Source organism: Raphanus sativus, chromosome 4, assembly GCF_000801105.2.
Source record: "Raphanus sativus cultivar WK10039 chromosome 4, ASM80110v3, whole genome shotgun sequence".
NCBI classification, from domain to species: Eukaryota; Viridiplantae; Streptophyta; class Magnoliopsida; order Brassicales; family Brassicaceae; genus Raphanus; species Raphanus sativus.
The window spans coordinates 586,197-600,651 of record NC_079514.1 but is presented as its reverse complement, the minus strand read 5'-3'; the positions used below and the strand labels follow the sequence as shown (position 1 = coordinate 600,651).

At 38.6% G+C, this 14,455-nt stretch overlaps 2 protein-coding genes across 2 annotated transcripts; both read left to right on the top strand.

The window, feature by feature from the left end:
• The first annotated feature begins 3,187 nt into the window (after window positions 1–3,187).
• LOC108854021 (cytochrome P450 81D11) lies at window positions 3,188–5,503 on the top strand. The gene is made up of 3 exons (XM_018627510.2): window positions 3,188–3,740; window positions 4,083–4,466; window positions 4,764–5,503. Exons 1-3 carry the CDS (start codon window positions 3,243–3,245, stop codon window positions 5,376–5,378), a joined length of 1,497 nt encoding a protein of 498 aa, XP_018483012.1. The 5' UTR covers window positions 3,188–3,242; the 3' UTR covers window positions 5,379–5,503.
• Window positions 5,504–11,338: 5,835 nt separating this feature from the next.
• Window positions 11,339–13,484, top strand: LOC130511876 (cytochrome P450 81D11-like). The gene is made up of 3 exons (XM_057009672.1): window positions 11,339–11,883; window positions 12,332–12,706; window positions 12,789–13,484. The coding sequence occupies exons 1-3, from the start codon at window positions 11,383–11,385 to the stop codon at window positions 13,389–13,391; spliced, it is 1,479 nt and encodes a 492-aa protein (XP_056865652.1). The 5' UTR covers window positions 11,339–11,382; the 3' UTR covers window positions 13,392–13,484.
• Window positions 13,485–14,455: the final 971 nt, after the last annotated feature.

Sequence of the window (14,455 nt, the reverse complement as noted above, 5' to 3'; positions counted from 1 at the left end):
TAAAACAGTAAGTGTTGATTTTATTGGTTTTTGGCATATGTGTAACATGTGGTGGATGAAAAATGGATTCTAAAAATCTATAGTTTTTACCAGCGTTACAAACAGTTTGCCTGCTACTAGTAGTTACGTGGACGCAGGACAGATCTAGTAAGGTGTCGGTTCTTGACTTCTTTCATTTGCCTCCATTAACGTTTTAATAAATGTAAATCTGTTAAGCAAATTTCGAATGATTGAAGAGATTAAATGTAAATTTCCTTTTATTGTTCCCATTTAACTTAATACATTAATCAGATTTCAAGATGCCTCCAACCATTCAAGTCTTTTTTTCAATCGAGTTCTTGTTTTCATATACGTATAAACGCCGACTTGGTTTACATTCACAAGGTAATTTCATCGAACAAGCTAATGTTTTGGTTAGTTTCTTCTGATGCACAAATTGTTAAACCAATTAATCTCAAAATTTACGATTACTTACCTCTTTAAACTTTCAAAATGGATTAACAGTTGGAGGTACAGTTTATGAGAAAATGAATCTGTCAGCTACTAAGTTGGATCTTATGTCCCTTCACTTTAAGGTATAGTTGGTAATATTAATTTGATCCATACCTCATACCTGTCAAGTAATTAACTTGAGTGGCCAAGTTGCTATAAATGAATGTCTTAACAATTATTACTGAACAGGTTGTTATAATATACACTGTTGTTTTGTTGTTGTATATATCTAAAGTAGTTAGATTCTTATTTTTGTCTTGTTTCTAAACGAACTAATTTAAAAAAAAATCCCATAGACATCTGACAAAATATTAAGCAGAGTAGAAGAAATATATAAGGTTATAGTTAAATTCAAATAGTAAGCATGGCTTGTTAGTATCTAGCCAAATACAAAAGATTAAGCACTAGTCTAGCTTCTTTTCTTAAATCAGAGTATATCAAATTAAATTATAAAGTAATATGCGAAGTCTGCTAACTTCATGTACATTTTAATATGATAAGAAACTCATTTAAACATTTTTTCAACCAAACAAACTGCAGGATATCTATAAAACTATCATCATCTTACAGAAATATCGGAGTCCTCGCATATCGTAGTTCTATAGTATATAACCATTAACAGCTAAAGAGGAAATTTCGTATAAAAGAAAAATATAATTTTATTTGTTTCCCAATACTAATTTACAAAAGAGAGGAGGATGAGGAGTACAAGTTATTCCCCGTGCTTTTATAAAAAGTCCAATTTGAAGAAATGAACTAGATTCGTAGAGACTAGAGAGTACGCAAACGCAAATTAAGCAAAGATAATCTCAAAAACTTGAAAAACATATAAACACGACTAAATAGAACATCTTTTAAGAAAATGATTTCTGTTGTTGTTTTTCTTATGAAGTTTGTCATTGGATAACTTAGTCACACGGTTGGAAGGTTTTGTTGAATCTGGACAAAAGTTTCATTTTCAAATTAAGTAAGGTGATCTGATAAGTAATTTATAAGAACTAGAAAACCATCTAGTTATTATCAATCACAACATTGCTCTCTATAATCCAAAATAAAATGTATAAATCAAAGGCTAAAAAGATCTTTTATTGTAATTGTTAACCTTTTAGGAAGCGCAGGTTATACTTAAACCAAGGTATTGTGTATGAGATTTCGAGATTCTTGGCTTTGCAAAGACTCAAATAAGCCAAGCACCTGATTCCTCCATATCAATACAAATATGCATAAACATACAATTTGATTTTTCTAACTTGTAGACATTATTGGAGGTTCAATGGGCTTTCTCGGAAAAGGTTTTACGATTAACGATTTCATTATATTTTAATAACTTTCCTTCTATTTCTTAGGTTAAAAATGATTTTTATTATACTCTATATTTAATAATATTTGTTGTAGGGATACCACCAACGCCGATGATGAATATGGTGTGGGTTCACTCTGCAAACAATTCACCCAAAAAGCTATCAACAACTTCTACGACTTTCACGTTGCTGTTTTAGACATTTTTAAGTGAGAATCGTCCTCCTAAGTCCTAATCAAATAATACTTGTTCCGTACGAACAGTTAGTACGTATAACAAATGGTCACGGGCTCTGGAACTAGTCTTTCTTTATGTACATTTTTGCATAACTATGTTGATCGTGAGTGTACCAACTTCAACTCAGCCTTACCAGGCCGACACTTCGATTTTCCGACCCTTGATGGAATAAAGGCAAGAAGTCCTTTCCTCAATGAAAATCACACAAATAAACTTGTAATTATTTATCTATAAGTTTAGCACAAATAACAATGTTGAGTGATTAGGTTTGTTTCACACGGTGGAAGGAAGCGAAAGAAGAAGAAGAAAAGAAAAATGTGTTCATAGAGTTGATTTCAAAGAAAGTAAAGTCAAGTAAACTCGATGATGTCACTCTGATCACCGGAATAGTATCTCCGCCAGCGCCTATGGCAGCTAAGAGAGCAGGAGATAATATTCCTCGGTTAAAATTAATCAAACTCATACCTGATGTTATATTCGTTCCTACGGTCACCATTATGGCCATTGTCTCTGCTAAACTCTCAAGGAGAATGTATTTGAAATAATATTTTAACTAAGCAACTATATATATCATTCTTAACATAGTTCCTGAAAGCTGTTTCTTCACTCCCACGTTCAAAAACCGTTCCACCAATGGAGCTTGAGTACACATCATTGCATTCTCAAATTTCAATCTCATTCTTGTCATTGTTAATGTCCATTTTTAAAATTATATAAACTCATGCTCTAAAAAAAAATATATGTATATATATATAAACTCATGCTCTTGGAAATATTTAAGATACTGTTTATGTTTCGTACGCATTGCCATAGTGCCATCCCTGGAGTTTACGTCATGTCTTATCTTCTTGTCATTGCTGTTGACTTTTTCAAACCGAATCACTAACTGAACCAACGACCCTAACGCCATCTTCACGATCCTCTCCTAAAGCGGATCACATTGAAACATAACACTTCTATACGAATTTTCCATATTTCGTGAAGACCAAGACTTTGACTATTACAAACATGAAGAAGATGGAAGCCAAATTGAAATCTTCCCCCGTTCATAAACCGACAACAATCATGTGACATTGCAAAAAAAAAAAGAGTTTTGGTCAAACTAAAATCAAATTTGTCTTCTGTCTTTTCCAGTCTATTTATTTATTAATTAATCCCCACAAAAAATTTCAGACTAAACCAAAAATATCTTCAAGGGGAAAAGAAGCAAATAATGGAAACCAAAGCCCTAATTTTCACAGTTCTCTTCATCGTTCTTACTCTCAGATTCTTGATCAGGAAACTCAAGCGACACCCTAACCTCCCTCCCTCTCCGCCATGGTCTTTGCCGGTGATCGGTCACCTCCGCCTCCTCAAACCGCCGATCCACAGAACTTTCCTCTCCATATCTCAGTCTCTCGGCGACGCTCCCATCTTCTCCCTCCGCCTCGGAAAACGACTCGTTTTCGTGAACTCCTCACACTCCATCGCCGAGGAGTGCTTCACCAAGAACGACGTCGTCCTAGCGAACCGTCCGAACTTCATCCTCGCCAAGCACGTCGCGTATGACTACACAACCGTGATCGCAGCTTCCTACGGGGACCACTGGAGGAACCTCCGCCGCATCGGCTCCCTCGAGATATTCTCCAATCATCGGCTCAACAGCTTCTTGTCTATCCGTAAGGACGAGATCCGGCGGTTGATACTACGTCTCTCCAGAAACTTTTCACAAGTGAGTGAGCTCTCTGTAATTTCATAATCCAGTTTAGTTTGGTTTCGGATCAGGTCTTGTAGTGTTTGGTTCGATTCTAATAAAAAATATAAGCAACTTGCTAATATTTGAAAAAATAAGATTTAGTTTAGATTGGTTCTGTTTAGTTTTTTTTTTCTTCGGATAATTTGATGGTTTAAAATAAAATTATTCTGATTGGATACTTTGATTTTTATAATATTAAATATTCAGAAACTTTTTTTTTGTCACTTTTTTCGGTTTAGTGTGAGCTCTGAACCTATTTTCATCATTGCGTTATTGTTATTGGGCTGTCTCATCGATTTAACATTAATAAATATGTAGGAATTTGCAAAGGTGGAGATGAAGTCAATGTTATCCGACTTAACATTCAACAACATCATCAGAATGGTGGCTGGAAAACGTTACTATGGAGACGGTGTTGAGGAGGATCCAGAGGCTAAACAAGTCCGGCAGCTCATCGCGGATGTGGTGACTCTAGCTGGCGCCGGGAACGCTGTTGATTACTTACCGTTCTTGCGTTGGGTTTCAGATTACGAGAAACGTGTCATGAAGCTATCGAGTAGGCTTGACGAGTTCTTGCAAGGGTTGGTCGATGAGAAACGGGAAGCTAAAGAGAAGGGCAACACGATGGTCGATCACTTGCTTTCTCTGCAAGAAAATCAGCCTGATTACTTCACTGATCGCATCATCAAAGGAAACATGCTTGTAAGTATCCCAAAACTTGCTACGGTAATTAGGAGCTTTGTAGTTAATTTAAGCAATTTTCGAAAAATTAGTCAGTCGGTAACTAGGAGCATGTATAAAACCATTCGAATTAATCAGGCTAGCAGTAACAAATTATTTATTTAGCTGTTATATATTTTATTTATATTATATGTTTTTAACACAATTTATATTATATGTTTTTTGTGTTGGTAAAACATAAAAAAATAGTTTTGTTGACTCTATTCATTACATCATTTTTAGTCACATTTTGTTTTGGTGTATGTGTGTAATTTGCAGTCCTTGATACTAGCGGGGACTGATACATCAGCGGTGACACTAGAATGGGCATTGTCGAACTTGTTAAACCATCCGGAGGTATTGAAAAAGGCAAGAGATGAGATTGATAGAAAAGTCGGTTTAGACAGGCTTATAGACGAATCAGACATCTCGAATCTGCCTTATCTCCAAAACATTGTCTCTGAAACGTTACGCATGTACCCTGCCGTCCCCATGCTGCTTCCTCACGTGGCCTCGGAAGATTGTAAGGTAGGTGGATACGATATGCCTAGTGGGACGATACTGTTGACCAACGCGTGGGCTATACACAGAGATCCTCAGCTATGGGAAGATCCCACGAGTTTCAAGCCAGAGAGGTTCGAGAAAGAAGGAGAATCTCAGAAGATAATGGCGTTTGGGTTGGGAAGACGGGCGTGTCCTGGTTCCGGACTGGCTCATCGGCTAGTAAACCTGACTCTTGGGTCATTGATTCAGTGTTTGGAATGGGAGAGGCTTGGAGAAGAGAAAGTGGATATGAGTGAAAGGAAAGGAGGAACTATGCCTAAAGCCAAGCCTCTTGAAGCCATGTGCAGAGCACGTGCCTCTGTTGGTAACATCTTCCACGAGGGAGCTTGATTTTAGGACTTTCTGCAAGGATTCCCAAAAAAAAAACATTAAATAAATCCACTGTAAATTTCCGACAATGTTGATAGTTGTTAACAAGTTACGGTCTGTTCAATCTAAGATTTGAGTTTGTGATGTTTTGAAACCCCACGTCTATCTAAGTAAATCTCTATCAATTAGGCAGATACTGAATTTTGAGCCACACCGTCTTCTTCTGTTGTAATCTCAAGATCCTAGAGGAAGGAACATGCAAAACTAAAACTATGCTATTGGTGAAATTGTGGGCTATGCACAGACTTCCTCAGCTGTGGAATGCTCCCGCGACTTTCAAGCCGGAACTGTTTGCCTCAACATTTCTTTGTAGGTAAAATATTCCACTAATCAGCTTGAGTTTTTGATGTTTAGCAGTTCCGGCTACGGTTTGTCTGTTATATACTTCGAAAGATGATTACGACGGTGATCAGTAACATCAACTAAAGAAGAAAAAAAAAGAATATCAATATATAGATCTACATATAATTGCAGGATTGAAATATATGTTTTACTGTAACGTGGGAATTTTGAGTTGGAACATTTAAAAATCATGAAGTAAGCAAATAAAGCATGTATTATTATGTGAATTTTATAATTGTACAGTCTTATCAACTAAATAATGTAGCATAAAAATATACATAATCAAATTAGAGGGGAATCCCTGTAAATATAGGCAATTTGGCACTATTAACCAAATCCCAACATTAATTATGGGAAAGTATAAAAAAAACTTTCGTTTTTTTTGAAATATGTAAAATTAAATGTTTTCTTAATCTATGTGCATAAACTTAGAGCGACAAATAATATGAAACAGAGGGAATATTTGTTAAGCTATACCGTAGAGAATTGACCAAGAAAGAATAACAGAGTTCACCCCAAAAAGTTGAGTTGTGATCTACTGATAAAATTAGGGATATAAACAAATAATAAAATTTAAATAAAACTAGTTGAAATAACACTAAAATAAATAGAAGTTAGAACACAAAGTCTGCTTTACATGTCAAATGTATAATAGTCATATTTTAAAATCATATATAATCTATTAAAACTGAAGTATAAATGAAAACTATTTGAAAATATTAATAGAAGTATAAATGAGAACTGTTTGGAAACATGGATATCAGTACAAAATAATAGTTACTTATTTTTAAGTGATCTTTTTACAGATTTCCATTCTATTTTTAATCAATTCTAACCACTTTATTTATTATCTTTACTAAAAAAAATTTAACATCATTTCTTACAGAGGTACAAAACAAAACTTATTTGTTTTCAATTTTTTTTTTATTTTACAATCATTTTCTCACTTTTAACTAAAATTTACTATGATATTTTGACAGCTTTTATTTTATATATTAACATAATAATTCGATATATTTAAAAGAAATTATACTATTTGTGATAAAAATTTAAAATGATTAACAAATTATTTTTTATTTGTTTACATAGCCAGTTATGCATAGACATTCAGATACTTATTCAGCTGAATGATTATTTTTTTCGGATAAAAGATTTTCTGAGTTTTGAAATTAGACTCCATTCAAGTATTATAAATTTTCATCTGAGTTTTGGATCGGATCTTTCCAAATCTAGATGAATTTAGTTTTAAAATATATATAAACTTGGGGCGAAGACCCAGTAAATTATACAATATACAATATAATAATTACATATTTTTTTCTAGGGTGACGTGAATGGATGGCCACACCACTTTTTGTCCTCTTTAAGAATCAAAACAACAACCAGCAGCAGGGACAGCTCCCCCCATCAATATAATACCGCCAGCGACCAAGCAGCAGAAGGATTTTCGGCTGCGCAAGCCCGATCTTCCTTAGCGGTTCTCAGCTGGAACTGTCGTGGGTTGGGGAACCCCATGACGGTCCAGCGAATCAGGGAGCTCAATCAAGAAGCATCCCTCGACATCATTTTCCTCATGGAAACGAAGAATCCGGACTCGTTTGTGTTGAAAGAACTCGACTTCTTGGAAGCGGACAACAGGCATCTAGTTCCCCCTGAGAGGCCCAACAGCGGTGGCTTAGCACTCTACTGGAAACATGACATTGATCTTCAGATTTTATCTTCATCAAAGAATGTAATTGATACTCTCATTTCTTATAAAAGGGAAACTTTCTTCGCCTCCTTTGTTTACGGAGAGCCTGATGCTCAACACCGCTATATTGTCTGGGACTTTCTCATTTCTTTATCATTGACAAGAGACGCTCCTTGGTTTCTCACCGGAGATTTCAATGAGATACTAGATAATAGCGAGAAATCTGGGGGTCCGGAAAGAGCAGAAGGTACTTTTGGTGCGTTCCGTAACATGATCACCAGCTGCGACCTCTTCGATCTCAAACATTCTGGGATATCACTCTCATGGCGAGGAAGGCGTCGGACACACCTCGTCTACTGTAGATTGGACAGAGTTATGGTGAATCCTGCGTGGTCGGATCGCTTCCCAACAGGAAGATGCCACTATCTAGACTTTGATACTTCTGATCATAGACCAGTAATCACGGTTTTTGACTCGTCCAACAGACGGAGATGCCGCCTATTCCGTTATGATCGCAGGCTGAAGGATAACGACGAGGTAAAGAACCTGATTGCCGAGGTTTGGAATGCAGATCCCAACCTATCCCTGGATACTCGTCTTTCGCGATGCCGCAAAGCTATCTCAACTTGGACTAAAGAACAAGCTTTTAACAGCAAGGAAGCGATAGCCAAGTTAAAACGCAGCCTTGAGACAGCAATGGCAGACCCGCTAGGAGACGATGTCCTAATTGCTGCTATTAATGCGAAGCTCCGCATTGCCTACAAACAAGAAGAAGAATTCTGGCGCCAGCGTAGCAGGATCATGTGGCTTTCTTCCGGCGATAAAAACTCAGGGTACTTCCATGCGATGGCCAAAGGAAGGAGAGCTCGTAATAGACTATCGGTAATGGAGGATGCTGCGGGAAAGGCTTACTTTGAGGAGGACCAAATCGCTAAGCAGATCGCTGATTACTTTGACAAGATGTTCACTTCGGATAATGTGACCGCCAATGCGGATATGACACGAGATACCATTGCTGCAGCGATCATCCCAAGTATCTCCACCGAAGAGAACACTCTGTTATGTGCAATCCCGGAATCAGCAGAAATAAAACAGGCCCTATTCCTCATCCATCCGGATAAAGCTCCGGGTCCGGACGGGTTCTCAGCCAGCTTCTTCCATTCAAATTGGCTCACTATCGGTCCCTCCATGGTCACCGAAGTACAAGATTTCTTCAGGACAGGTCGCATGCCAGCGGAAACTAATGTCACCTTTATCAGGCTCATCCCAAAGTCTACAAGTGCGAAAGTGGTGGCGGACTACAGGCCGATAGCTTTGTGTAATGTATCATACAAAGTTATCACGAAGATTATCTCTCTCAGGATCAAGCCGACACTGCAAAAGATCATCTCGGAATCCCAGTCAGCTTTCGTACCAGGCCGAGCCATCTCAGATAACGTGCTGATTACACACGAGATCCTCCATACTCTTAAGGAATCAGAGGCGGTTGTTCATTGCTCAATGGCGGTCAAAACCGATATGAGTAAAGCATATGATCGACTTGAATGGAGTTTCGTCGAATTGGTGCTCCTACGCTTCGGATTTGCACCTCTGCTGGTTAACCTAATCATGCAGTGCATCTCTTCGGTGTCTTACTCATTTCTGGTCAATGACTCAGTACACGGGAGAGTAGTGCCATCTCGAGGGATTCGACAAGGCGACCCACTCTCCCCGTATCTATTCATTCTCTGTGGAGAAGTTCTCTCCGGTTTGTGCAGGCGAGCACAGCTAAGTGGACATCTATCGGGACTAAAAGTCGCCACTAATGCGCCCCGACTGAACCATCTCCTCTTCGCCGATGATACCATGTTCTTCCTCAGCACCGATGAAGTCAGCTGCTCGACGCTTATGGACATCCTCCGTCAATACAAGACAGCATCAGGCCAACTAATAAATGAAGCAAAATCCTCCATTTCTTTCTCAGCTAAGACCCCGCAGGTAATACGGCAACGTGTTAAACTACACCTCGGGATAGAGAAAGAAGGGGGAACGGGCAAGTACCTGGGCCTCCCAGAACACTTTGGGAGACGAAAAAAAGATCTCTTCACGGGAATAGTCGACCGTATCAGGATTAAAGCTGCAGCATGGTCATCACGCCGGCTTTCGAATGCGGGCAAGCTAGTCATGCTCAAATCCGTACTCTCTGCGATCCCCTCACATTCAATGTCTTGTTTTCTCCTTCCAGTAAGCCTATGTGATCGAATTCAGTCCACATTAACAAGATTCTGGTGGGACGACTCTCCCGGTGAAAAAAAGATGTGTTGGGTGTCTTGGGACAAGATCACACTGCCAAAAGTGTTGGGAGGTTTAGGCATCCGCGATGTACGAGCCTTCAATACAGCTTTACTCGCGAAACAAGCTTGGCGCATCGTTACCAAACCAGATTGTCTACTGTCTCGGGTTCTAAAAGGGAAGTATTGTACCAAGACCCCTTTTCTCACTACTCCGGAAACAAAAACGATCTCTCACGGATGGAGAGGCATACTTGCGGGCAGAGACCTTCTCCTCACTAACCTAGGCAAGGTTATAGGAAACGGAGAGGACACAAGTGTTTGGAAAGAACCCTGGCTAAGCACAGAAAGGCCAATGATCCCCATGGGACCGATGAATGAAGCGGACTGTGATCTTGTTGTTTCCGATTTTATTTGCAGAGGCACTGCAGAGTGGAATGTGCATCGCCTCTCGAGCTCGCTCCCTCACCTGATGCCTCAGATACTTCGATTACGACCTAGTATCACAGGAGCACCGGATTCCTACGCTTGGCTAGGCTCAAAGACAGGGGTATACTCTGTTAAGTCGGGTTACTATGCTGCAATGGACATTCGCGATGTGAAATCCCCGGAGTACACGGCTGACCAGAGAGCAGAGATTCAACGACTTAACAAGGCCTTATGGAACAGCAAAACCTCTCCAAAACTCCAGCTCTTTCTATGGAAGATCACCCATGGAGCTTTATCACTTGGGGAGAACCTGGCCAAAAGAGGACTGATCGCAAATATTGCATGCTGCCATTGTGGAGAAATAGAAACAGCGGATCATCTTTTTCTACACTGTGATTTTACAAGAAGAATCTGGGAAGCTGCATCTCTCTGGAAGCAGGAGTTTTGCCCACCTGATCATGTTTCCTTCTCGATAGCATTCTTAACTTCCATCGCGACTGTAAGCCTTCCACCAACAGGTGTCACAGAGAACTTGTTCCCTTGGGTCTGTTGGGGAATTTGGACAGCAAGGAATCATCTCATCTTCGAGAACAGGAGGTTCGAACCTGCAGACATCATATCCAATGCAATCCGCAACGCACGAGAATGGACAACAGCGCAAAATGGAACCAACAGACCGAAGCCCCCACCAACTAGGCTCCAAGACAACACGACAAGACCCAACGGAGAACTCCAATGCTTCACTGATGGTGCCTGGTTGGCGGCGACAAATAAAGCAGGTTGTGGCTGGTGTTTTCAGGACGCGGAAGGGACGACGATACTACAAGGCACCTGCACTTTTGATCACATCTCATCGGCTCTGATGGCGGAAGCTTTAGCCATCAGATCGGCTCTACTACATGCCCAGGAAAAGGGCTTCTTCAACATCTGTCTAAAATCAGATTGTCAGGCACTCATAGCTGCCATCTCCTCGACGAACTACTCGGCTGACCTCTACGGGATCATTCGGGACATCGAGAATCTATCCTCTTATTTCTGTAGCATTTCGTTCTATTTTATTTCTCGCTCGCTGAATTGTAAGGCCGACTCCTTGGCTAAGTCTGCTTTGTACTCTGCTTTCCCCACCTAGTTTGGATGGTTGGAACCTTTTAATATCATTTGGTGTTCAAAAAAAAAAAAAAAAGAATCAAAACAACAACCACAAAGAAAGTCGTGGAGAAAAGAAAAACAAAAAATGGACCTCATCCAAATTTTAATCCTCTCTTCTCTCTTTCTCTTCATCTCTACCAGATTCTTGCTCACAAGATCCAGCCGGAAACTAAAACTTCCACCATCTCCGGCGATATCTTTACCGGTACTCGGCCACCTCCACTTATTCAAGACACCACTCCACCGATGGTTCCTTTCACTCTGCAAATCCATCGGAGATGCTCCAATCTTCCACCTACGCCTCGGAAAACGCCTTGTTTATGTCACCACCTCACGTTCCGTAGCCGAAGAATGTTTCACTGATAACGACGTTGTTCTCGCCAACCGTCCCAAGTTCATCGTGAGCAAATACGTCGGCTACGACGCCACTCATTTACTCTCGGCACCTTACGGCGATCACTGGAGGAATCTCCGCCGAATCGCCGCCGTAGAGCTACTCTCGACTCAGAGACTTAATTCGTTTTTGTATATCCGGAAGGACGAGATCCGACGGCTCATCTCACGTCTTTCTCAAGACTCCTTCCACGTACGACTTCCTCTTTCTATATTCTTTTTTATACTTTACTGATTAGTGATAATATTTTTATTTATTCCTGAGACAACCTTTTACTTATAACGTCTACCTTATGTCATATATTAAAATCCACTAATCTCAACAAATTATTTCTTTTAGCCAACTGACTAATTCCTTTTTCTAAGGAAAATAAAAGTTTTTTTCAAGTCTTTTATTTTGTCAAATTTTCCAAGTCTTGCGTTGCGTGTATATATAATACTTAGCTATTTATTTCCGAAAGTCTCGTCACTATATACATATGCATCACCTATATAGTATAGTACAGTATAAATAAAACATAGCCACTATTTTTTGTTAAATCGTTTCAAACATGTTAAAAGAAAAATTTAGTATAATACAATGTTTATCTTCAAGTTTCCTAGCTATTAACGTTTACACCTACTTGTAATGGTACTGTCAGGGATTTGTGGAGGTGGAGATGAAATCATTATTAGGCAATTTGGCATCCAACAACATCATCAGAATGGTGGCCGGGAAGCGATACTACGGTGAAGAAAACGACGAAGCTAAGTTTGTGAGGCAACTTGTGGCCGAGGTGGTGATCAGCTCCGGTGCAGGGAACCCAGCTGATTATCTTTCGGTTGTACGTCGGTTCACCAATTATGAAAAGCGAATCAAGGACTTGGGGAATAGATTTGATGCGTTTTTACAAAGAATTGTCGACGAGAAACGTGCAGATAAAGAAAAAGGTCAAACGATGATCGATCGCTTGCTTTCCCTCCAAGCAATCCAACCGGATTACTATACAGATGACATCATCAAAGGACTCATACTCGTAAGTGTACTATTAATCAAATAAGCAAGCTATACATATACACAATGTATACATAATGTTTGATAATAATCAATATACGCAGAGTCTAACAATTGGAGGGACAGATACGACAGCGGTTACACTAGAATGGGCGATGTCAAATCTGTTGAACTATCCAGAAGTACTTAAAAAGGCCAGAATCGAAATAGATGAAAAAATCGGTTTCGACCGGTTAGTAGACGAACCGGACATTGTGAACCTCCCTTATCTCCAAAAGATTGTGTCGGAAACACTACGTTTGTATCCTGCAGTTCCGCTACTACTACCTCATTTGTCGTCGAGTGATTGTAGAGTGGCGGGGTACGATATGCCACGTGGTACGATGGTGTTGACTAACGTGTGGGCTATGCAGAGAGATCCAAAGTTATGGGAAGATCCAGAGATATTCAAGCCCGAAAGATTTGAAAAAGCAGGAGAGGCTGATAAGCTATTGCCATTTGGGATGGGACGGAGAGCTTGTCCTGGAGCTGGACTTGCTCAACGGTTAGTGAGCCTGGTTCTTGCAACTTTGGTTCAGTGTTTCGAGTGGGAAAGGGTTGGTGATGAGCTTGTGGACATGACCGAAGACAAAGGAGCCACATTGCCTAAACTAGTGCCATTGAGAACCATGTGCAAAGCACGTCCTATTGTTGGTAAACTAATCTGATTCTTGTCTTGTAATATGCACCTTTGTTGTTGTTTTGTTTTAAGAAAATGTGTATGTTTGAATAACAACTTTTTATTGTGAATATTTTTAACTTTTGCAGTCTTGTATGTGTCTAAATAAACGTCACAAAAGAACTATAATTTATTTTCCCCAAAGAGAACTTTAAGAGATCTTGAAAATACTTGTTCTATTATCTTTTTTTCATTGACATATTTATTTTAATTATTAAAATTTAGTTACACAAATATTTTTTAAAATATTTATATAATAGTGTTGAAAAACTCATTTAGAGAATAACATCAAGAGTTGTTAAAAAAAGAGAATAACATCAAGCAAAACAAATAAAAACCAAATTGCATATCAAAAATGGACCAGCAGATGGAGATATGCATCGAGAGAGATCCAAAAGTTCGAAAGAAACTAACTAGTCACGATTGACAATTCGATTAAATGGGTCCATACTTTGTTGTATACGTAAGGCTAAACTCAATGCGAAATATAGTTCAAATCAACTACCACAACGCTCCAAGAAGCATGCATTAAATGCATATTATTATTTAAAATTATAGCAGAGAAAAATGCATTAAATGCATATTATTATTTAAAATTATAGCAGAGAAAAACAGATTATCTATGAAAGTTTAGATATATGCATGTGAGTGTGCATTTTTCTCTAGTCTCGCCTGTAGTTATCAGAAAATCGCCTCTAGTTATCAGAAAATCTTTATATCAACTAATTATATGATCCTTCACCATTTCCTCTGTTTCATAAAGAATTCATTTTGATATTTTTCATACAAATTAAGAAAATAATTGAAATATATTTAAGTTCTTATTATTATATGTATTCAACTAATAATATTTGAAATAAATGAAATTATTTATAAAATCAATGTATATGTAATTTAATTTAAGGTGAAAATTGTATTAGAAGTTTAAAATGACAGTATTTTTGTAACAAGAAAAAATAGTAAAATGACATTTAATCTACTAATAATAGGAATCTCAGACAATGTTAAAAAGTTATGAATTTTTATAGAAATTTTTTTTTTTGTTAAAAATTG